Source organism: Protopterus annectens, chromosome 7.part0 (genome assembly GCF_019279795.1).
Source record: "Protopterus annectens isolate FY-2018-M chromosome 7.part0, PAN1.0, whole genome shotgun sequence".
NCBI lineage: Eukaryota > Metazoa > Chordata > Ceratodontiformes > Protopteridae > Protopterus > Protopterus annectens.
Genome location: NC_056739.1, coordinates 96,403,291 through 96,429,817, shown reverse-complemented (window position 1 = coordinate 96,429,817; position 26,527 = coordinate 96,403,291). Strand labels below are relative to the sequence as shown.

Genomic DNA, 26,527 nt, shown 5'->3' with positions numbered 1-26,527 from the left:
GTGAGGATCAAGAAATGTACTTTTTTCCTAAAGTGTACTGTGATCTCAAAGTTGGTATATATAATATGCGGGGGGAGTGGAGGGGGGCTTTCTCCCTTGCAAAAAAGTGTTTTTTTTTTATTGTAGCGGCTTTTTTTTCGTTGATGTAAATTTTGGGAATGTGATGGTCTGGTGATGTCCTGTATTGATGTTTTCATCTCACTGCTGTGATTTTCAGTAAAGCAGAATTTTGGTGATCCAAAGTAGACCCGTATATATATATATATATATATATATATATATATATATATATATATATACACATACATAAATAGAAGGCTGCATAAATTACTGAAAATAAATCATCGCATATTGTACAGACCACTTGAGGGGTGTGGGTCTTGCTTATCCAACCCCTTCCTCCTTGCTAGGAGGAGAAAAGGGACAAATGTAATAATCCCAAATGGAAAGTCCTGAAAAGGACTGTTAGGAGGCTACAAACCTTAAATTTTAATGAATTTTCCTGCTGATCTAGCTGGCTTGGAGCCTCTAAAAGAGTAGTAAAGTAATCCTTTATTGATGGCTGCTTCTCTTCTCTCAGTAAAACACAGTGACTGGGTATGAGATGAAATTCAGATATTTTGTTAATGATAATGGATGAGGACTTTTTCATGCAGTAAGAAACCAGTGAGATGCTGACTTATATACAGTTAAAATTACTAGAGATGGGACTTGAGAATGGAAGAAGGCTATGACTGGCCTGATCCTGTCTCACATTGGATAGGGTGTCCAGCTTCCAGCAAATTAGCATGGGAGCTTTGATAAAGCCTGGGAGAGCCCGGGCGAAAGCGCTTGACTGAACGTTGGATTTTAATCTTTTTTGTGGAATATTTCATTTGTAAAAGTCATATTCATTAAAGCAGAGTTTATTATAAACTTTCCGGTTCCTGGTGATATCTCAGGTCGTGAGCTTGTGGTGTTGTTGCTGCCTTTACCTTTGGTTCCAAGGATTTGTGTTTGTTAATTCGTATTAGCATGGCCGAGAATCCAGGAAGTACGGACTTCATGAACACGCCTACAGTCTTAAATGTCAATGATGGCGACGATCATCCGGATGATGCGCCCGTGACAAGGGGCGAATTCAAGCAAGCAATGTGTCTCCTTTCTCAACTAAGTAGTTTACTGCTTAAGGATAGCGGTAGAGTTCCAACAGGTTTGCCGCCCAACCAACAGCAACTAAGGGAAGGTAACGAACTAAGAGATGGTACCGAACCAGTGGTAAAACGAAAGAGGAACGCTTTTGTTGAAAGCTTAGAAGATTCCAATGTGACGGGTTATGCAGCTCGTGAGCAAGAGCCAACGGGTCCTACACCATCCTTAAAACAAGGGATTTCATTTACGGATTTTAATATTAAAAAATGGACAAGCAAACAATTTCAGTTTGCTGAAGGTACTGTACATATTAATAGAAACAGCAGTTCTAATAATGTTATACTTGAACAACTGCTAACGGATTTGAACAATAAATTATATTCTTTTAGGTCAGTACAATTGGAAATAGAATACTTAACTGAATGCATTAAGGTTGAACGCATACCAAAGGGGTTGCGTTTCAATAAACTACCCAATAATGCAACTCCAGGTTCTAAGTTATTTAATGACATCACTGTTCTATTTAATAAAGTGGGGATAGAAATGCTTAAACTCATGGTAGCTGACTATGAATGTAGAGCAAATTTGCTCTTAGCTGATATCAATGATATCAACACAAGCATTACTGATAACATCAGTTTCTCCAGTATTAAGAGAGACTATGAGAAATTATTTGTAGAGGTTGACAATCATTGTGACAGAATAGTGCAAAGAAAAATCAAAAAACTGGAAAGAGATTTGCAGGAATATGATAAAGGTGTTGCCTATGTTTTCTCAAAAGGAGTAGATAGATCATACCCTAGAAGATATAATGAAAACACATTGAGAGGAAGGAACAATGGGAACTTTAAATTACAAAATACATTTGTTACCCCAAATAGAGGGGGGATGCCACCACAGAAAAATTATCAAGCCCAAGAACAGGGTTTTCAGCTTGCCCCAGGGAGACAGTCATACAGGGAAGTAAACCAGTCAGCCCAGGGGAGGAACAACTTCAGGAAATAATGGTATCAGATATGCCTGTTTCAAATATAGAAACCATACAATTGCCATCTTGTACAATTGTTAAGCAAGGAAATTTCTCCATTTACAATTATACAGAGGTCTCAGTAGACAATCTGTTTTTCGAGTTATTTAAAAAAGGTTTTCATTTTGTACCCGAAAAATTTATGAATACATCAAAGACTATTTTGGATGTAAAAATGTTCACCAGAAATCTTAATTTGAACATTTACTTTAGGGGTAGGCAGCATGCAAAAAGTCCATTACAAAGAACAAGTACTTTCAACCCTCCCCTGCACCCTATTTTAAAAGTGTTTGAAGACATGGTAGAATCTGAACTAAGACATTTGTCAATTAATAATGATGAAGGTAGAATTGCTAGCCCCACCAAAGACTTCTATGAAACTATAAGATTTTTCAAAAAAGAAGAAATTAGACCTATGAAACCTGACAAAGGAGGCGGGGTAGTGCTTATGTATAAGCATGATTATGAAGCACACATAGCTAATATATTACATGATACAGAGAAATACACAGAGGTTTCTGTAAATGAACGCAATATAGCATATTCAAAAATAAGGCTTATGTTAGAGGACCATCTCATGCAAGGGGCTTTGAATGAGCAATTGTTTAACTATCTTTTTGTGCAAAAACCCCTAACACCAATTATTTTTGGTATTCCCAAAGTGCACAAAGGCCTTGAACCTCTACAATTTAGACCTATAGTAGCAGGTGCTAAAGGTATTACTGAACCCTTAGGCAAATTCATAGATATATCAACCAAAAAACTGGTCTCATCAATTGAATGTATCTGCAAGGACTCATGGGAATTTCTTAAAGGAATAAAAGATTCATATTACAATTTAACCAATTATATGGTTACCATTGACATTGTAGATTTATTCCCAAGTATTCCGCACACAGTAGGAATCGAATGGTTCAGTAAGATTCTTATTGAGAAATCAGGCTTCAGCAGCAATATCATCAATTTGATAGTTGAATTCATGGAAGTCATATTAAAAAACAATTATATTATTTTTAATGGTGAATTGTTCAAGCAAAACAAAGGGGTTGCAATGGGTACACCTTGTGCCACGGCTTATTCAAACTTGGTGCTGCATTTCTGGGAAAAGGAATTTATCTTTTCAACAAGATGGGCAGACAAGATTATCCATTATAAACGATTTTTAGATGACATTTGCATTTTGTGGGGAGGCAATATTAATGAATTTAATGAATTCATGCAGCATATAAATAGCTCCACCTGTTTTTTAAAATTCACACATAAAATCAATCAATTTGAACTTCATTATTTAGATATAGTACTAAGGAAAAACAGTATATCCAAGCAATTTGAATCTTGTATATTTAGGAAGGACACATATTCAAATATGTTGTTGCATTATGAGAGTAACCATCCATTTTTTCAGAAAAGAGGGATCATAAGAGGCCAATTAATAAGGGCATCAAGAATTTGCAGCACTAGCATCCTGTATCAGAAGGAAGGTGATTACTTAAGAAACCTGTTTATGGAAAAAGGCTATCCAAATGACATATTTGAAATGGTATTCAATGAAATTTCCCAAAAAAGAGCCACACAATTTCCCCCATTACTAGGTGCAACAATCCCACAACAAACTGTTAGTAAAATTGACAAGGACAAATCAGAAAATCTACCCTTTCTATATACATACAATAGTAATAGTAGAGATAGAAAATATAATAGCCAAATGTTGGCGGTTCTCTATCAATGAAGATTTGAAGAAAAACATCCCATATAAACCACACTTTGTTAGAAGAAGGGACCGCAATCTAAAGGAATTGTTGGAAAAGCAAGTATTATCTAACACTAATGAAAAGCAACAAATTAGGGGAACTTACAAATGCAAGGCTTGTAACCAATGCTGTTATATTCTAGACAACAAAGGTATTTATTTAAAGTCTAGAAACTTAAATTTGTTCCCATCAGGACACTTCAATTGCAATTCAAAAGGTGTGGTGTACCTAGGGTTTTGCCAACATTGTATGAGTTTTTATGTGGGAAAAACGGAAAGGGTTTTAAAAAGAAGAGTGTATGAACATATTTATGAAATTAAAAATAAGAAAGAAACAAATGCATTTTATAAGCACTCTTTGAATTGTGACAACATGTGTTTAAAATTTTTTGTACTAGAACAGGTTTTTAACAGTGTGAGAGGGGGTGACTGGGAAACATCCCTAGAGTATAAAGAACTGTTATGGCAAATTAAACTTAATGCTACTAAACCTCCGGGTCTTAATGACTCAATAAATATTAACAGTGCTCTCAAGTTGCGTAGAGCTAAATTGTAGATAATGACCAAACAAATTAACATATGTTATATATATACCAGAATTCAAACCTATGTAAGTTAGTAATTTGATTTAAAATTAAAAAGGACGATTTATTATAGTTTAATGTGGATGGACATAACCCATAAGAATATACAAAGAAGTACCTTATACAGTTTTAATAAATTAGAATTTATATATTTTAAAAACAGGATGTTTATTGAATCATATTATTTATGTAAGATGGATGTTTTTAAGTAATTTATATTCACAAGGTTGCATAAATACAGTAGGATCAATTAACAACTTTTAAAATTATAATATATCAATATTATAATTTTATAATCCAATATTTATTTTTATTTTTATTTTTATTGTGTTTATGTTTTGTGAAATAATTAAAAATAAAAAATGTTTTATAAGAATTTTAATTTAGATACTAGTAGGACCCTGAAAATTGTTAAAATATAAAAATATAAAATTAAAAAATTATATATTTATTACAAGATTATTAAACTATTATAATACCATAATAATATAAAAGGTAATAACATTACAAAATATTCACAAATTATATTTTTTTGCCACTGCTGCTATGTTTCATATGTTATGTTTGTATACTTCCATTTCTAAGGCTTTAAGCATAGCAAATAACAATCATGCACCTTTTTGCAATGGTACACTTTAAGGAAACTGCTTTAAATAACTAATTGTATAATTGATTAAGAAGTGATGTGAGTATAAAAGGAGTGCACATTGAGCATGTATATTGTCTTGATAAAGCCTGGGAGAGCCCGGGCGAAAGCGCTTGACTGAACGTTGGATTTTAATCTTTTTTGTGGAACAATTCATTTGTAAAAGTCATATTTATTAAAGCAGAGTTTATTATAAACTGTCCGGTTCCTGGTGATATCTCAGGTCGTGAGCTTGTGGTGATATATATATATATACACATACATAAATAGAAGGCTGCATAAATTACTGAAAATAAATCATCGCATATTGTACAGACCACTTGAGGGGTGTGGGTCTTGCTTATCCAACCCCTTCCTCCTTGCTAGGAGGAGAAAAGGGACAAATGTAATAATCCCAAATGGAAAGTCCTGAAAAGGACTGTTAGGAGGCTACAAACCTTAAATTTTAATGAATTTTCCTGCTGATCTAGCTGGCTTGGAGCCTCTAAAAGAGTAGTAAAGTAATCCTTTATTGATGGCTGCTTCTCTTCTCTCAGTAAAACACAGTGACTGGGTATGAGATGAAATTCAGATATTTTGTTAATGATAATGGATGAGGACTTTTTCATGCAGTAAGAAACCAGTGAGATGCTGACTTATATACAGTTAAAATTACTAGAGATGGGACTTGAGAATGGAAGAAGGCTATGACTGGCCTGATCCTGTCTCACATTGGATAGGGTGTCCAGCTTCCAGCAAATTAGCATGGGAGCTTTGATTGGCCTGAGTCTCTCTTTCATTAGATTGGGTATCTGGCTTTCACCTACATGGTGTCTGGCTTTTAACAGCATGGATTGCTTTTTCAGCCAACCAGACATGAGCAGGTTTATACTCTGGATTTGACCCCCAAAATGATTGAACGAAAGAAAGAAATAAAGAAAAAAGTAACATAATTTTTCCCATGAAAACACAAAAGTATTTGTCATTTAGACCAAAGTAAATTATTGTGACTTGATTGATATACCAGTAGCTCAGTCTGATTTAACTTAGATAGTGCTGCATTAAATCTTGTACTATAGGAGCACAGGTTTGCTTCCATTTTTATAGTAGCACATTTCTTGACTAGCTGTATGACCAACTAATAGCAGTCTGCTCATGACTTCACCAGCCAATCCTCACTCATAAAAATAAAATCCCAAAAGCCAAAGCTTTGGAATAATCTTTGGCATGTTTTCCCAAGTATTACCTAAGGGTTGTTATATATCTCTTTTAAAAACAGAGACATTTTAGAGCAACTTCAAAAATATGCATCCAATCTCCAATAACGTCCCCATCAGTTCTCCAACAAAACAGTGAGACAGTCTGAAGAGGTGGGGTATAGGAATATTTGCAGTAGCATTGCCAGCAAAAAAAAAAAAAAAATCTGTACTACTTGGACTTTGTTGAAATCTAGGCAGATTAAGTATTAGCTCCTGTCTTTTCTGAGTGATGGGAATGTTGAATTCCCTTTCTTGCAATGTTCTGTATTTGTGTGTGGCATTTATTCTGACTTGGGAAAGTATTGTATATGTTTGACTTATCTTCCATTTTATTAAAGAGCCCTTATCTCTAACGTAAACCAATGATGGGTAGTCTTTAGGATGAATTCTTGATATTTTCAGTCTTTGAAGTTCTCTAATTAGATCTAAATATAAATTTTTACATTGACTGTCCTACCTAAAATGCTCATCAAAAGTCTCCAAGGAGATAATACATCTCACAGATACCACATGTGTCCAGTTCAGGACAATTCCTAAATTGATTCCTATGTTCAACTGGAAAATATGAAAATCCTGTCACGTGTACTGTAGGAATCAAATCCCACTGTACTTATCATAATGAATAGGGGGAAGTTCCCCAATGCCCTGGATAGTTTTCCCTTAGTAGTATAAATATCACTTCCAGTTTCCCCAGAAAGAGTCCACTAGTTTAGTGGGACTAACCTGATCAACAAAGGATAAAAAAAATAGATAAAATAAATAAATTCTGTGCTCAGTGGTCATGACATAGTATTCAGAGACATTTACTATAATACTTCTAATGGTTACAGCGATATAAGCCTGTATTACTAGGTGCCAGTGGTAACCATCTGGGTGCTGTGTGGTCTGCCATTGTTTAATCTGACAAACTCAGAATGTAACTATGCTAGTGTTTTCTTATGAAATGGGAATCAAAAAATAGGCTTCATGGTGGCTGCCTTTTCTTTGCACTGCTTCATTTTGTCCCCTACTTCCATATAGTACTTTCTATACGAGATACTTTATGAATGACATACATAGTCTACATTACCTTTTTCATTGCCTTTGTTTATTCACAGTGTTTTGTGCATGCAATTTCCTTGGGCCTTAGGTCCCACTTAAAGTCTCATTTGGTTTAGACATCATTACAGTCCTCAGTATTGGTGGAGATGATTCCACTGCATCTGGATGAATCCACATAGTTAGTAGCTTCAGGCGAACAAAACAGACCATTTGAAGAAGCTTCAACTAGATGAGAAAAAATGGCATTTTGGGATAGGGGCAGGTGCCCCGGAACCTTCCATGTGGGGGATTTGCCTACTGTACCCTTCTTGTTTATGTTTACTATTTTCAGGATCACACAACCTCAAAGACAGAAAATCCCAGAAACTTATACTCACTGCTGGCATACTAACAAAAACAGCACTGACAGGGATTCTCAATTGAAAATCGTGACTGATGAGTTGTAGCTCAGGGAAGTATAATTTGTTGTTGTTTGTCTTTTTGGCTTTTCCTGGTTAGGGGTTGCCACAGCGGAACTCTGGTCCGTTAATGATTGGCAGTAGATTTTCACGAACACATATACTTGATGAGTCTAAAACTTATTCAAGTTTATACCTGACCAAGGATAGTGAGGGTGATACAGAGTACAACCTCATTTTGTCAAGTTGTACAGCATTGCCAGGTAGCAGAACTGGTGATCTGAACATTTTACCCAACATTGCGAACTAAATGTCCACTGCAGATACAGAGTGGTATAGTGCAAAGAATCCTGATACAGTTGTTGACTCCTCTGGGTTAGTGTGGCTAACTTGTTGGAGTGCTCCACGTTTATTACACAGTACTCCTCAGTAGTTATCCCAGGATGATAATAGTGCACGTCTCTCAGTCAGGCTCTGAGGAATATGCTCTCGCAGTAGTAACAATGCCTTGTATCCACCACTCCTCTTTTTGTGTTTGTGTTCCTCTGCAAAATTGTAGCTTGCTGGCTATAATTTCTATGTCGTTATAGTGTACTTACAGTGATGTGACTGTACCTAGAGTTTTGTTTTGAGTGGTATGATTTACGTTAGAAGAACTTAAGGCTGCTTTTAGTTGATATTTACTCCATTACTCCATTAGATGGCAGAGGAACAGTAGAATGGGGGTTAGAAATAATTTCACACATGGCAGTATTCATTCACCTGAAAATCTAGCCAGCCTGTGGCTGAGTTAGTTAGAAACCAGATGCCGTAGTGCAATTGCTGTGAGTTTCTCTGTCAGAGATCTACTTTCATAGTGAGAACATTATACTTTGTACTTTCTTAATATTGTAGCAAAAAGCTGACACATTTACCTTAAACAATCCCTTTGGTATGTGTTTGTAAAAAAAATGCAGTGAAGAATACCATTTCCACACTGAAGCTTCATATTACAAAGTTGCTTTAAAACACAGCAGACTTACACATGCCTTCACGAATGCTTACCCTCTTGCTCCCTGAAAAGAAAAAACAAAATAATAATAATAATAATAATCATAATCATTAGCAAAATAATAGCAATAAAGTAACAATAAAATTTAACATCATACTGAAAAAAAAGTCACAGGAGCAGCATCAGAACTCAGTCATTGTGGTCCTTTTAGGACAACCCAATTATCTAGTTTTTATTATCTTACTTTCCAAACTCAGTGCTATACTGCCTGGCCTATGCTTAACACCTCCCTAAGTTATGGTGTTGGATTATTTAGGTTATTTTTGCCAAGGTCCTTTTTCAGTAGCCACTGCTGGATAGTGGAACTGCTTCTTGCTTCTGAGTGGTGTTTCACCAGCAGACTGAGTACTGGTAACATTTCTATGGAAAATTTTCCTGCATGTTCTAACTCTGCTTCACATTTTGCTGACTCGTTGTCTACTTTTCTTCTTCTACACAGTTCTTACAAGTTCTTCCCTCTCCTGATCTTTGCTGTCAGGTCTGTCTTTTGCTTTGCACAGTACCTATGAATGTCAGCATGGTCCATTCTGGAAAATTAAATATTGTACATTTGCTGCTCTTTCTACTCACACATAATGTCTATTACTAACCCATACTACTAAAACCTTAGTTGCATCTGCATCAGTATTGTAAGTAAGGTACTGACAGAAGCATATAAAAGCATACTCTGCCCTACTCTGTGAAAATCCTACCCAAATTATTTCTTGCTGCACTTCTACCTGTGCTCCAGCAGGTGACAGTACAGAGCAAGGTGAAAGTGTCTTCTTACTCAGGATAAGAAATAATCCAAGAAATCCTTTTAATCCCCCACACACACACACACACACACACACACATCAATTAACTGACTATCAGCTGCTCCTAGTGCCCTTCCTTGATCTCTGGGTCAGTAAATCCAAAGGCCATCCTGGGTATGATCTGATATTTTTTTACTTGATGCTGCACCGCTCAATCCACTCCCCATGCAAATTTTGTGAAATGAAACAACCACACAAATGGACCTCTGACATTTCATCCAAACCAAGTTTCTGTGGAAAATGCTGTATCCTAGTTCTCGCTAGTCAAGGAAGTGGCAACACCAAACGAAGAGCCCTCTCTAGCCCGGGATGAATTAGTCAGCATAATGCTTTTGTTTCCTTATCCCTTAGCTGACACCTTGGAATCCCACACCATTAACTGAATATGTTAATCCTGGGGTCAAGTCAGGGCTCCTTCTTCCTCCTCTTTTGAATTTCATGCACCAATCTGTGATTACTGCAGAATGTAGGAATGTGGATCATGAGTACTGTAGGTGAAGCAACTATGTGGCCAAAGTAGGGGTATGCCAGAAGACCAGTATTAAATAAGACCTCTGGGTTGACTATAGATCAGAAGCCATGTGTTCTTAATGGTTTTAATAACTGTAATGTTTCTGTTATTCAGCCCACATTTTCTGCCTGGTCCATTCAAATGTCTATGCTTATGCACCTTTAGCCTTTGTCTACTGCATCTCTGTAGAAACGTAAGAATATATGATGCGTCATATACTGTGTATGTGGGTGCAGGTGTTTACTAAATACAATCATGACACAATCTTTGTACTGGTATGTCAGCTTTTTATATTGCAAATGATTCATTTAGTCAGGAAACATAGTGTTTGCACACAGTTATGTAGACATTTTATTTTTGTTTCTACATAACATGTAGCTTACCAGAAAAAAATATTCTTTCAAAGATTTTGGTACTAGTAAGAACATAATGATTCTGCATATTAGTACTTACTCATATTCTGTAATGTCCTCCGTGTCTGACATTTTCAGGTGTGTATTCAGTACCTACAGGAAAGATATATAAACAATCCATTTAGTGAACTCATCTTATCTGAGGAAAAGGTATAGATCCTTTGCAGTTTAATGTACTGTTTGATGGGAAGCTAATGTTTGCCATCAAGCCTGGACTTGTACAAGTCTTGAAAGCAGAAGAAAAAGTAGAGTAATACACTGCAGGCCTGAGGAAAATGTGAAATGCCAGTATGTCAGTATAGCTACTAAAGAAAATGCTTGGTGCTATTGTCACTGCATGGTTATTATGAAAATGTTACACATGAATGTTACATTGTCACCACTGAGGAAAAAGCTAACTACAAGTGTTACAAAATGCCAGTGAACAACGAGTTAACGAGTGTTGCATCATGTCCATTGAAGAAGTGGTTAGCCACAAGTGTTATATCATGGCCTGTGAGGAAAAGGTCAGCTGTGAGTGTTGCCTTAACCTGTAAAGAAGCAGTTAGCTACAAGTGTTGCATTGTGACTACTGAGGAAAGGATTAGCCAGAGTGCAACCATTGAGTAAGAAGATATTAGCATTACCCATGTTACAGCATGTCCAGTGAAAAAGGGATTAGTCAGTAATGTTAAATTAACTTTCTTGGTGTACAACATCAACCTATTCTGACTGGGTACTGTAGAAACTAGTGGGGTTGCATAATAAACTTGAAGTGAAGAGTGAGAGAAAGAGCCAGCAGTAAGTTCGCATCAGCTGATATATAATGACCTCTTCTTTTGGTTCTGACTAGCATTAGGATCTAGTCTACAAAGAGACTCCCAGTCTGGACCAAACAACAAAATGTTAAAGCAGTACTGTGAGAAAAAGGAGAAACTAGAGTCCTGACTACTGTGTGACCTTCAGGAAAAAAATATCTTGTCATCAAGACCGTTGGCCATTTTTTTTAATACTAAGAATACCCTCCTATACAAGGTTTACTTGCTCAGAATGTTATTTCCCAGCCTTGAAATGTTAGTCCAAGTGATCTTCCAGCTTTTTACTAAGTCTGTTAAGATTCACACTTAATTTCCCTTTGTCCTTTTTACTTGTTCACATTTACATTTCTCTTCATTATTTCTGAACTGCATGCCTCTGCTGTCCTCAGTCCAGTCAGCGTAGTTACTTTTATTTGCCAACATTAACCTTTACAACTCATTTATATGGCAGTATTCTACATTATTGTGCTGCCGGCTTTAGGGTCTGGCCACTCCCACTGCCGTAGTATGCATATGTATGCATATATTTTCTGGCCATGGATGTGGACAGAAGCCAAATTCATATAGCCGGTCACTTTAGCTGTACTGAAGTTCACATATTCAGCTTTTCATAAAGTTGTTGAAGGTGGTGATAATTTGTATACATTTAAATTATCGGGCTAACTTTTCTAAACATCCACCTAATTTACTTCATTATCTTGTAACTGTCTCTTTGCATAGCAAAACAGTCATCTTTCAAATAAGATGTTACTTTCAGCTTTTCTAAATATGAAATATTTGAATAAACACTTATTACTAAATAATTTAAGCACAAGAATAAACTTGTCTCAGTTTTAATAATAGTAACAATAATGCTAATGTTCTTACTTGTTCTTTCTAAGCTAGGCCTGTTGTACTTCTGGTTTACTAAGCATTTTGTATTAAGCTTTGTTGCAGATTTACTATGTTTCTTGAGTAAAGTTCCCACAGTGAAACTTTATTTTACATTTTGCCTATAACGTATCAGACTTAAATCAAATAAAGTCATAATATCTTCAGCCAACTTCTTAGCAGTATATCATGGTTAAACAATTGCTAAGTACAGGGTTGGCCTCAAAGGTTAAGGCAGGTAGATGTGGGTAAGTGGATAGATGAGGTGATAAAAGCTGAGAAGATGAGTATGTCATTATGTGCACTGAAAGAGGACAAGGAGCAGGATCCTGATGGTAATCAACTCAGGAATTTAATTCTATTTTTTTTTTGTTTTACCTTTTGTTAACCAGGTTGGTACACTGGTCTAAAGACTCTTTTCAGATATGGCCTCAGGCAAAAGGTTAGGAAAGTATAAATAATAGTAAAATACAAGGTATTCAAAGCAAACAAAGAAAAAAATGATATATTCATTCCATTGCAAAGCAGCAGAAACATTAATAATGAATTTAAAATGCTTCTGATTAAATTTGTTTGTCTAATAAGCATATTGATCAATCACAAACATGCCAATTCAAAGTGTAGTTTTTGACCCAGTTAGGCTGCAGGGAAACAGTACAGAAGATTATGAGTGGGTCAGCACTCATAACCTCTTTATTATTTGTTTGAGACGTGGATGCCAAGACATTCACCTCAAGAGCGATGTGCAAGAGATTGCCATGCATGTCGATACATAATTGCTGACCTGCTCATAATTCTTTGTAGTGCATGGAGATTTATCTTCGCCATGTACTACAAATTAATCAAAAGTAAAATTAAAAAAAATATATTGCGTTGTTCCAGATTTGAAAGTCAGTAAAGCAGTAAGGAAGTGGTTGACATTCTTATGTAGTCCATGTCTAAGGAAACAGTTATAGCCAAAGTACTGTGTGTACCATACCTCTCATCCTGTTAATGCAAAATATCTGGACAAAGTCTAAAATAATGGGGGGGGGCAAAGACCCAAAACTAGGGACAGATTTTAAATATGTTCTTATAAACTAAGAAAATTGTTAGAAAAACAGGATTTGTGTTAATATGTATTTTCGGACAGATATCAAGTCTCAAACTCAAATGTATGTCATGATTTAGTGACTTCAGTCCTCTGTGATTTTCCTGAAAACCAGGATGTAATTTAGCCATTTTTTGAGCGTAATCATGACGGTCCATGCAGTACATATTCTTTATAGTTTACTAGCATCATTAGAATGTAGTTAGTCGATTAAGATTCATTTTATAGTGAATAAAGACTACAAACAATATATAGAGGTCCTCAAGAATGCTCCTGGGATGCTAGTAGAATCTGGGCCAGTGTTTTACAACAGATCCACTAGGGAGGGGGTGGTCCCAGGGGAAAAGACGTGGGCAATGGTAGCGCTAGTCTCTGAAGGAAGGGTAAGGCTCAGCATAGAGTTACAGGCCAGCGAGTTTGACTCTAGTAGTTGGCAGAATGATGAACATAGTCCTTTAATCAAGGCTTGTGAGATTTCTGAAGCACAGTATCTTATACTAATTTGATCCCTTTTGGTGTCAGAATTGCCAGGGATGTGGGAAGAGTCAGTCTTGTGGGGCATGATCTTTATGGTTTTCAGCAAAGTCTTTGAGTTGGTCCTCCTGTCACAGGTATCATGCGAAAATTAAAGAAATGAGAGTGGGTGATAAGCTGAAAAGGTGGGAAAAGAAGTCATGTAGACAGCAGGGAACAGTGAGTGCTAGAAAATGTACAGCAGTAGGAAAAATGTGGCAAGTAATATACCACTTGGATCCGTTTTAGGCCAAGCCCTATTTAGTCTGCTTGCCTACAGTCTCACATAAGTCCTGAAAACTGAGTCATTCTGATTGCAAATTATACCAGTTTTGGGAGTGTAACTGACGGAAACAGAAACTGTTGAGAGTCCTGTGGAGGCACGGTCTAAGAGGTAGTGGCTGTGAAGTTATGACACAGTATCTAAACTACTTTGAGTGAGAGTCAGCATACTGCACATAACTGGCAAAAATGGTACAATACAGAATCAGTTGCAGTGTGTTAAACTGCTGTCACTAAACATACATTTTGCAAAGGAATAAGGTCACATTTCCGTACCCTGCACCCATGCTACTTAAATATTAAACATCCAAGGTCCCACAGCTCAGGGAAGAGAAATGCTTAATTTACCGTCATTTGCAAGATTCTTTCATCTCAGGCATGCAGTATTTAAATTCCAGGGTTATGTGAGAGGGTGCAGGGTGGTTATTCACCTGTTAAAATTACTTTATTGAATGCATTTTAATTCCATATAAATTTATACTGCATTTTGTTGATGTTACTTTTAGTATTTTTAGATTCAGGTATAGTGTGATAGATAAATATCATGTAATCAGTTCCAACTCAGACCTATTAAATTACATGGTGAAGTGCCTGGAAAAAACTGGGGTGTTCTGGGAGTTGACCCTAGAAACCTTGAACAGGGAAAAAGATTTGGGGGTTATTATTATTATAGAAACAAGAACCAGTAAACTCAATACAAGTGGCTGGCAGCAAGCAAATGCTAAGGTGTACAGCCATGGAATTGGGTGTCATCCAGAGATAGGAAAAATTTTGATAACCATCTAGCAGAAAGGATGTGCACAGACAATGTACTGTAAATGACCTTACAGAGGAAAAGAGTTCTCATTGCTGTGGAAGGTACAGTGACTAGCAGCTGAGAAAATGGTCTATAAAAAGAGACTTAGGGATTTTGACCTCTGTTTTCACAATAAAAGAGGAGAGAGAGTCAGAACCTGATAGGAGTATGAAATATTAAAGGTGCTGTCATGGGATTAGCTTGGCCCAAAATGAGAAGGAGAGGCCTGGCTACCAGATTAAGGGGATGCAACTCAGTTTATATATGAGGACATACTTTTTCATAGGGCAGGTATCAGGCCAGTGGAATAATTTACCAGAATAGGCAGCAGGGAACACTTAAAAGTCTTGGGATACCAGGACCAGGAGGAAGAAGAGGGAAGGGACAATTGTAATGGGATAACTGCAACATTCAAACAGATCAAACGGACTCACATTCTCCTTCTGTCTGTATATTTAATAATATTCACAGTTATATACAAGGCATTGTGCTGTGCATCTTTTGAAATGTTTTTCTGTATCACTTTGTTATATGTTGAGTAACCCTTCTGTACCTTCACACTTTTACTTTGCTTATGTTTAGTATTAAGTGATTTCTGTTTGTCCATGTATAGTTACTATCCATTACTCTTATTTTACAAGTCTTCATGTATGGGTCCATATTGCTACATCGAAGTTACGAAACTTTGAACTACATATGGTTGAGATCATATGAATGAATTTCCAAAACTTCAGTGTTTTGTACGGAGATTTCAGTAAAGTGGGAATTGGGGGATTTACCCTTTTCCCCACTGTAGTGTAATCTTGGAGTTCATAAATATAAATTAGAAGGGGGTGTGGGGGATGCCCTAGTACAAAAGCACAGAGTTATTTATTTAGTTTTAGTTTTCAAAGTTATAGAACTTTGATCATCTGGTCTTGACCATATGCAATTTGAAGTTTTGTAACTCTGATGTAACAATATGGACCTATATGTGGCACCACTGCTCAGAGTAACTTTCTTTCAGGGAACATTGAGTGTAGCTCTGTTTTGTGACTTACATTCATTTTGTCTTTAAATGTTATATCACTCCTGCATTTTTTTTTGCAGTGAGTATGCAACAAACAGTACAGTGACAGGGTCTATATTATAAGATCGAAGTTTTTAAACATCGAATGTTATAATATCGAATGTTGAATGCTGAAAACAGCGAAGGTGCAGGACACCAAAGAATTTGGTGGGCCGTTGCTGTGACTTCGCTGTTTTCAGCGTTTGATATGTTGGAACGTTACTGGTCGGGTTCAGGTAAGTGTGCGATTGTGTGTAGGTTAGGGTTAGGGGCGGGATAGGGCGCGGGTCAGGTAAGTGTGCGGTTGTGTGGACGTTAGGGTTAGATGCAGGGTTAGGAGAGTTAGGCTTAGGGCGTGGGTCAGGTAAGTGTGCGGTTGTGTGGACATTAGGGTTAGGGGTGGGTTAGGTGAGTTAGGGTTAGGGCGCGGATCAGGTAAGTGTGCGATTGTGTATAGGTTAGGGTTAGGGGGCAGGTTAGGTGAGTTAGGGTTAGGGTGCGGGTGAGGTGAGTGTGCGATAGTGACGGACCTTAGGGTTAGGGTTGGGTTAAGGTAAGTGGATAGCTAGTAGTGTATGTAAAGTTTAGTTTAGATTTAGGTGTAGGATTCTAAGTGTATGTGTGTGGATTGCTGCTTTTTGTGTGTGTTTGTGTTGTGTGTATGTTTCTTGGAATAGTGATTTTTTTTCCTGGGAAAAAATTTGCTATTCTGATTGTTCGATGTTTTCAGATTTCAGTGTTTGGGGTTCGATATTATAGCATTCGATGTTTGAAAACTTTGATGTTGTAATACAGACCCTAGTGACAAACAGCAACATTGTCAATGAATGTGCACGTTTAGTTATGAATATTTCCTGTAAATAGTGCTAAGTGACTGGTAAACAAAATTTGTAATGCAGACAATCACAATTGTATAAAAGCTCTCACAAGTTACTAATGTGCAGTGAACAAAGTAACTCATGACCAAGAGTTGTAGTATTTCTCAGACAAATTGTGTCATTCTTACATATACGGGATCTTTTTCTTTTTTCCTCTGTTAAATGTCATGGTTATTTTCATTGTACCACCTTAAAGTAAAAATAACTTCTGCAGCTCCTTACTATGCTCATATAAGTTTAACCTATTATCTGTAATGTGTTTATTATACATTTATGTTTGTTTACTGTGGTAGAGCACTAATTAGAAATAACCAATTGCAGGTTCGGCCCAGGTTGCATGGCACAAAAAGAGAAACAGAATGCACATACAGTAATAGCTGTTGAAAGATGTAATGGCTTCAGTATGTACATAGGCAAGTATCTCACAGAAGTTATAAGGTGACATTACATATTATAATGAAGTAAGCAAATAGGCTGCTGGATCTAAGCTAACAGATGTGTTTTCATTATAGCTATCAAAAGTCTGATGCACCTCAATCTGTTACTGCATTAGAGATGTAAAGAAAGCAAATGAGTAAGTGGGGTGCCCACTTAACAATCATGTACTTTATTTTCTATAAATGCAATGGGTGGCACAAGTTCTTAACCTTGACAGATAAATACACAAACAGTTTTGCCATAAATCCATCAGTAGCCAGCAGTGATAACAGTAAAACAAAAAAGAGAACTGCAGTACAGTGTCCAACACATTGTACAGTAAAAATGTAGTGCAGAACCTCTCGTACCATCTTTGTCCTGCAGAATTACACAGAAAGGCTCTCTTTTTTTCTTTTGAGTCATTCAGTTCATTCCATTTCTCTTCAGTTTTCACTAAACTCATAGAGTTATTCAGATAAGTCTCATACATTCAGTCCTAATTACAGATGAATATACAGGCAGTTTTCTCAATTTGTCCATTACTTATTCAGCATTACTAAAAGTCAACATACCTTTCATTGCAGACACACTTAACATTGTCCTAAATTTTCTTTATATGTCTTACTGTCCTTTATAACATCCATAAACCACAGTCAAATTCTTTCTACCTTTCATTGCAGACATACTTAACATTGTCCTAAATTTTCTTTATATGTCTTACTGTCCTTTATAACATCCATAAACCACAGTCCCTGCCAGTGTGTTGTATCTAAGTAATCATGATCGACATGCACTAACTGACTTGCTACAAAGATTTTTCCCCCCAGCAGACATAATTGTCGCTACATCTGTTCCTTCTCTTACATACTCACAATGTACTGAAATAACCCTGAATTCACCTGAAAGATTTCTCGAGAGTCAAAGGCAATTTGCACACTTTCACAGTTCCCATCGATGATTTCATAAACCCAGACCTCTGCATCATTTTAGTTTTAGTTTTCAAAAACTCCATTTAATCCAGTCCTCCTCCTCCTTCCAGTGTTCCAGCTTATATCAAATTCTTTCTACATGCTTTATCCTCCATCCAGCTGCTGATCAATATTCTCTATCTGAGCCCATATCACCTTCCTTCTGTTTTGCACTTTAACCTCCTGTTGTTTAATCTGTGTTATGAAAACCTGTTAAGCATTCACAAATTCAGCCTCTTCACCTTCGACCACTTGTAATCTTTTAGTGATCCTTGAGATTAGAGTTGTAACAGAAATCATATTTTGTTCTTTCCAAACTTCTTCTTTCCTTAACATTCAGTTAGATTGCTTTTTATCATTTGAGTAACACTGCTGTGGTGGATGACATTTTTCTTAATTCTTGTCATTATGCATCTCTTCCACAGTTTTCTCAGCCAAATTTTCCATTTTTCCTGCCATCATTTAAATACTGGGACCTTTACGCACTACATTGCCATCACCAGCATCAAAGTACCTTATTTTAAATAAGACAATAAAATGAACAACTAGCAACGGATGGAGCCAGGCATATATAAAGTCCAGGAATTCACATAAAAAACTCACGAACTAGAACAGTTCAAAATGCAGGCATCAAAGAAATCCATGTTGTATATAAAAATATATAAACTCCTTTATTGTAGTTGACAAGAGGTAAGCGCTTTCACTATTCATCTTCATCAGACCATATAACAACTACTAACACACAAACCATTTAAACCAAGCACAATTCAAGTAACAACCGATGATTAAGCAACATCAATCAAACAATTAAGTAGTGGTGCCCAATAAAAAATGACCACATCAGAAATAAATACATAACAATATAACATATAACAAAAGAATCAAAAATGACATAAACCTAACTAAAATAAAATGAAAATAAAAGAAAAAAAGGGCAGAAAAATAAATAAGGATATATACAAAAAGCATGCTAACCTCTGTGCGTTATAAACATATATATATATATATATATATATATATGTACATAAAAAATAAAACTATATATATGTATATAAAATATATAAGAAATATATATATATATATATACATAAATGCATACGAGCATGAAAGTGAGGTAAAATAAAAATACTCAAAACAGGTGCAGTACATGGAAGTGTTCACTTATGAAGTCTCCTTTTCTTCAGAGCAGGCTTAATAGAGGCCCTCTCATTCAACCCCCTGCCCCTATCAGCACGGAGCATGATGATCCAACAGGCCTCTCTGCTCTGTGTGTGTACAAACATCACCTCCCCTAATACTTGGACTAATAGTCTTGATAACTCTAAAACAAAAGGTATGAGACATTCCAAACTCCAGAACATGCTTGGAAAGTGCATTATGTAGGGAGCCCTTCCTAATGTGATATAAATGCTCCCTGATCCTATCATGAAGGACCCTATTAGTTTTACCGACATAAAAGGAGCAGCAGATGGTACATTCTGCCAAGTATATCACATGGGGGGGGGGGTCATGCAATCTGCAAATGCATGGAATATAAACTCCTTACACAAATCAGGGTGAAGAAAAGATTCTGAAGTATTATTAAAAGCACAAAAACTACAATTACCACAAGGTAAGGTAAAGCCAGGAGATGAGGGCATATTGATATGATTCTTATCATAACACAGAAGTCTCTTCAAATTCTTTGAATTCCTAAACCGAAATGTAGGTTTATCACCTACAGTTCTGCGTATATCATCATCCACTTGCAAGATGGCCTAATACTGACCAAACAACCTAATGATATCTCTGTGATCACTATTGTAAAACAAAGGAACCTTAACCTCAAAGAGTATTAAGACCTCTCTCCCTATCAACACAAGGATCTAATATTGGTCCAAAATATGGGCTTGCTGTTGTCAATCTCAAATGATCTAAATCTGACCAATGCCTATCTATCTCAGAAGAGCTATACCCTCGTGCCAACAATTTATATTTCAAACCGTCAATCTCCTTTAGGAAGCCAGATGTAATAGGATTCAATCTGGAAGCCCTTATTCCTTGACCTCTAATTAGATTCCAGAAAATATAACCAGGATGCATGCTAGATCTAAATAAAAAAGCATTTCTATGACAGGTCTTACGATAGACACCAGTATTAATTATATTACCAGGCAACTTCTCAATGTACAAGTCCAAAAACTCAACGCGTGTAAATGACCAGGTAAAACTGAATTTTAAACAGTCAGTCAAATTATTCATCATTTCATGAAAAACAAGCAACCTATCCATGGGACCTTTCCACAACAAGAACAAATCATTGACGAAACGTCGATAAAACAGCACATGCTCCCTAAAACCTTGAGTAGGAAACAAACTATTGTTCTCCCAATGTGCTAGGAACATATTGGCATAGCTATTTGCACACGAGGTGCCCATAGCTACGCCATGTTTCTGAAGATACATCTCACCATTGAAAGTAAAAACATTGTTCTCAAGCACCATCTTTAGGAAATAGCAGATGAGGTCTACCTGTGCTGGGGTGTAGTGACTATGTAACGAGAGGTACTCATACACAAACTGGATGCCCAACCCATTGGGAATCATAGTAAACAAAGATTGTATGTCAAAAGTGACTAATATAATGTTCTCAACACTACCAATGGAAGAAATGCACTGGTAAAGATCTAAAAGGAATTGTTTGGAATCCCTGAGGACCACTGGGTTCAAATTGATTATAGGTCTTAAAAACTTCTCAACATATAAGGAAAGTGGTTCTGTAACCCAGCCACCACCTGCCACTATAGGTCTCATTGGTGGATTGGTAGGGTGCTTATGTATCTTTGGAAGGCCTTGTATGAGTGGAATTAATGGATTAGCTACCTTCAAAAACGAGAAAACATTCTCTGTGACAAGATGGATAGAAAAAACATCTGATATACAGTGATTAACCAGAGACATCACTTTGTAAACATCATCAATGGTGATTCTCTCATAGAAACTACCATCACTCAACATTGAACCCATGGACTGCTCATAATGTGACCTGTCCATGACCACAATAAGGCCACCTTTGTTTGCTGGTCAGATTACTATGTGTTCATTGCACTGTAAATCTCTCAAGGCTCCCTTTTCAGCATGGGATAAATTATTCTTTGATGTACATAATGATTATCACGAGTGTCATAAAAACTAAATACTTCATCTTCAGTTAGTTTCAAATATGCCTCAACCAGTGGATGATTGGTAGGAACATAACTACTCAGTTTCCTGAAACCAGATGGACCATTAACTTCTATACTTGAAGGAGATCCTTGATTCATATCCCCATAGATTAGATGTAACATAATATTTCTACAAAACACCCTTAGGTCTAATATAGTATCAGAGAGTTTACTCCTACAAGTGGGAATAAAGATCAAACTTTTACATAGAACCAGTCTCTCATCAAGGGAAAGCTCATACGTAGAAATATTTAATATTAATGAATCGGGGCCCTCCCCCACATCTTTTTCAAAGTTTGAGACTGATTCTGTTCGCCAGAAAGCTTGCGTTTCTGGCGTCCTCTGTTTGCTGATCTTGTGTGCCCCCCCCTCCTCTTTCTGACCAAACAGGTAGGGGAAAAGGTAGATCATCCACATTCCCATTCCTTAAAGCATTAAGGGAATCAACATCAATCAAAACAGTACCTCGCCACTTAGGTCTAACGACCCTCTCCGATTGATCAACTCTATAGTTATTATCAACAATAATGTGCGGATACAAATTATCCGTAGATGGCATCTCTAAAGGAACATCACCAACACTATCAACACTAGGTGGTAAAGCGGACTGAACAGGTTCCTGTACTGCAACATGATCTTTTAACCGGCAGCCTTTATCTACACTGCCGCTTGGATTAGATTCGTTGACATTGCTAGATGTACCTATATTAGCAGCAACATTATTTAATAGCATACAGTCACGAGTATTGCTTAAGGCAGATCCCACTGACTCTGCCAAGCGTTGATTAAAAGCCACAGTCTCATTCATACTAGTGACCTGGGTCAAATTATTAACACTACTGTGCCCATCCACACCTTGTCCAGTGCGTGGCCACATAAATACGTGGCCTGTCCTAAAATCATTGATGTCACGTAAAAGCTTAGTCTTCTTTTGATAAATAAGTTTCCGTTCAAAGACGGCAACGCCGTCTAACAAGCTCTCAAACAAAGGGTTCAAAACATCCACTCTATAGTTCTTAAGGAGAGCTTCCTGCCTCTCTTGCAGCGACTCTCTCAATTTCTCGTCTTCTGGACAAAAATAATCAATCAATAGGCGCATATAACTAGCGCTTACCTCTAAGTTCAATTTCTGCCACCGAATCAACAAGTCAGGGTATTGTGCACCCTGAGTAGGCATATTAAGCACACGCAAGCCTCGTGGCACAATTTTCTTTTCTAAACAAAGTTCAAAATGCAAGCGTTGTGCATGCAATCTTTTGAGTTTCATGAAATCATGTTCGATACCTTCCATGGTTTGCTGGAGGGCCTCCAAGTCTCCTGTCTCATTCGCCACGTCATCACCGATAGATGGAACATCAAGTTGCCACAAACAACTCCTTTCTCTCTGCAAATACAGAGAGAACATTTCTGAGAAAGGAGCTCCAGCTCCATTCATCTTGGCATTCACTTTGCCATTAGGATTATAGTCTAGTTCAATTGAAGACAGCTGTTCTGATGTCATGTCCTCTCGGATAACCACTAAAAATATGAATATAGCAATAAAAATAAAACGAAAGAAGTGGAATCTGAGTGATAAGTCCAACATTGCTAAAAGAGGATAAAACAAGACAATAACATGAACAACTAGCAATGGATGGAGCCAGGCATATATAAAGTCCAGGAATCCACATAAAAAATTCACAAACTAGAACAGTTCAAAATGCAGGCATCAAAGAAATCCAAGTTGTATATAAAAATATATAAACTCCTTTATTGTAGTCGACAAGAGATAAGCGCTTTCACTATTCAGCTTCATCAGACCACATAACAACTACTAACACACAAACCATTTAAACCAAGCATAATTCAAGTAACAACCAATGATTAAGGAACATCAATCAAACAATTAAGTAGTGGCGCCCAATAAAAAATGACCACATCAGAAATAAATACATAAAAATATAACATATAACAAAAAAATCAAAAATGACATAAACCTAACTAAAATAAAATGAAAATAAAAGAAAAAAGGGCACAAAAATATATAAGGATATATACAAAAAGCATGCTAACCTCTGTGCGTTATAAACATATATATATATATATATATATATATATATATATATATATATATATATATATATATGTACATAAAAAATAAAAAGTATAAAACTATATATATGTATATAAAATATATAAGATATATATATATATATATATATATATATATATATATATATATATACACATGAATGCATACAAGCATGAAAGTGAGGTAAAATAAAAATACTCAAAACAGGTGCAGTACAGGGAAGTGTTCACTTATGAAGTCTCCTTTTCTTCAGAGCAGGCTTACTAGAGGCCCTCTCATTCAACCCCCTGCCCCTATCAGCACGGAGCATGATGATCCAACAGGCCTCTCTGTTCTCTGTGTGTGTACAAACATTACCTCCCCTAATACTTGGACTAATAGTCTCGATAACTCTAAAACAAAAAGCATGAGACATTCCAAACTCCAGAACATGCTTGGAAAGTGCATTATGTAGGGAGCCCTTCCTAATGTGATATAAATGCTCCCTTGCACTAATGCAAATAGCGCACTCTGCTAATGTGTCTGTCTCTAGTGTCATAACACAGTTAGGTAGGGGTTTGAATCTTGCAAATGGAAAGTATGTGTTTAACCTATACCTCGGGAATCATCTCTGTGTCACTGCTGGACAGAGGCACAACAAACTAATGGGCACATTATTTCTAACATAAGGGGTGGCGTAAGCCACATAACTTTGGGCTAGGCTTATAAATGCCTTAGGGCAGATAGCCTAGTATAAACCTATGAACCTCATCCTATCACGAAGGACCCTATTAGTTTTACCGACATAAAAGGAGCGGCAGATGAGGACATATTGCTATGAGTCTTATCATAACACAGAAGATCATTTGAGATTGACAACAGCAAACCCATATTTTGGACCAATATTAGATCCTTGTGTTGATAGGGGAGAGGCCTTAATACTCTCGAGGTTAAGGTTCCTTTGTTTTACACTAGTGATCACAGAGATATCACTAGGTTGTTTGGTCAGTATTGGGCCATCTTGCAAGTGGATGATGATATACGCAGAATTGTAGGTGATAAACCTACTTTTAGGTTTAGGAATTGCAAGAATTTGAAGAGACTTCTGTGTTATGATAAGAATCATAGCAATATGTCCTCATCTCCTGGCTTTACCTTACCTTGTGGTAACTGTAGTTTTTGTGCTTTTATTAATACTTCAGTATCTTTTCTTCACCTTGATTTGTGTAAGGAGTTTATATTCCATGCATTTGCAGATTGCATGACCTCCCATGTGATATACTTGGCAGAATGTACCATCTGCAGCTCCTTTTATGTTGGTAAAACTAATAGGGTCCTTCATGATAGGATGAGGGAGCTTTTATATCACATTAGGAAGGGCTCCCTACATAACGCACTTTCCAGGCATGTTCTGGAGTTTGGAATGTCTCATACCTTTTGATGTTAAGTTGTCTATCTCGCCTTCATTCTTGCTGGATGGGTTCGGAGCCGACCTCGGCTCCGACTCGGCCACTCTAAAAGCTCGAGAGTTGGTTCTACCGGCTCGAGGCTCCCCTTATATCCCACAATGCTAGGCGAGAGTTACCTCAGATCTCGTTTGCCGCTACAGCTTCGAGGTTGGTTGCTTCTACCGGTTCCTGGTGAGTGTTAGCTTTTTATACAAAAAGTTACTCTTTTTTTCCCCTTTTAACTTTAATTCTTCCTAAATTAGTGTAGGATATAGATCTTTATCCCCGACCCTATTTTTTCCCCGTTTTCTTATTAAAAGAACCGTTGGTTCTTCCCTTGGGCCTTTGGCCTTCCCTTCCCTAGGGTGTGTTTGTGTAGTTACTTTAACTTTTTTGTGCTTAATTATTAGTATTTTACTAAAATTGTTATTATTTTTAGTATTAATAATTTTTCTGACAGGGTATAACTGTGTGTTTGGGTGTGTGTTAGTGTACACCTGTCAGTTAGGAAAATGTCAAAGGAAGCAAAGGTCTCTGGATTCAAGAAGTGTGATGCGTGCTGTCAGAAAATGTCTCTGACAGACGCTCACACTTCTTGTGTCTATTGTCTGGGGCCTTTGCACCTGCAGGACTCCTGTGCTGTGTGCCATGGCTTCAGCCCCAGGGTCCTGCAGGAGAAAAAACAAGTTGATTCTGAGAGGCTTGTTAAAACCAGAGGATTCCCTGTCAGTTTCAACAGGGAAGCCCTCTAAGGTATCGAGGTCTTCGGCTCCGGCTTCTGAGCCGAGACCTCAGGTTGTTCAGCCTTTGCCTTTATCGGCTCCGGCTGGAGCCGATAAGACTCAGTCCACAGTTTCTGTGGCTTCCTTGGCTCCGGCCGGGGCCGAGGTTATCGAGTACCGTGTCGGCTCCGACAAGATCTTCGGAGCCGACAACCAGAAAGAGGTCTAGGTCACCTTCTCTTGGCTCCGTTCATTCGGCTCCAGGATCTCCCCTGTTGTCTGAACGGAGCCAAAGGTCTCATTCCTCTAGGTCATCGAGGCTTTCCGATCATGACCTTCAGAGGGTGGTGAGTCGACTACTTAAGTCCGAGGCACTAGCCCAGATGCTTCAGAGCCCGACTCATCAGTCGGTGCCTGCCCCGGTCCATCAACTCTTTCCTCCTTCGACTCTTTTGAGTTCGGAGCCGGGTCGTCGGAACCGAGACTGTGGTCGCCGAGCCGAGACAATTGTCTTCGGCTCCGTCGTCGGCTCCGTTTTCTTCCGTGGAGGAATCTCGGTGCCGGACCTCCTCGTCGGCTCGAGGGGTGAGTGGCATCGGACCCTTGTCCGACCCCCTCTCCCTCTCGGTGCTTGGCTCTGGTGAGTTCGGCTCCGACATCGGCCTCGGAGCCATCACTGTCGGTGCCGAGGGAGGGGGGTCCTTAGCTCCTCGGTGCGGGGACCTCTGGCTCTGCCTGACAGGGGTGCATTCGAGGTCATGCGGAGTGTGTTAGAGCCTGGCTCTACTCCACAGTCGGCTCCGTCAGCCCCTCCCTCTATGCTGCCTCAGGGTAAGTCGACTCACTCCCTCATCCCGG

At 37.6% G+C, this 26,527-nt stretch overlaps 1 protein-coding gene across 1 annotated transcript in view; it reads right to left on the bottom strand.

Annotated features, from left to right (window-relative positions):
• The window catches only part of LOC122805891 (troponin T, cardiac muscle isoforms-like), an 859,218-nt gene that overhangs the window by 729,285 nt on the left and 103,406 nt on the right, over window positions 1–26,527 (bottom strand). Inside the window, exons 2-3 of the mRNA XM_044076139.1 lie at window positions 10,628–10,680; window positions 8,860–8,870 (exon numbers count right to left, since the gene is read on the bottom strand). Coding sequence (XP_043932074.1) covers window positions 8,860–8,870; window positions 10,628–10,659 — 43 coding nt within the window. The 5' untranslated portion in view covers window positions 10,660–10,680. The remainder of the gene's footprint in view (window positions 1–8,859; window positions 8,871–10,627; window positions 10,681–26,527) is intronic.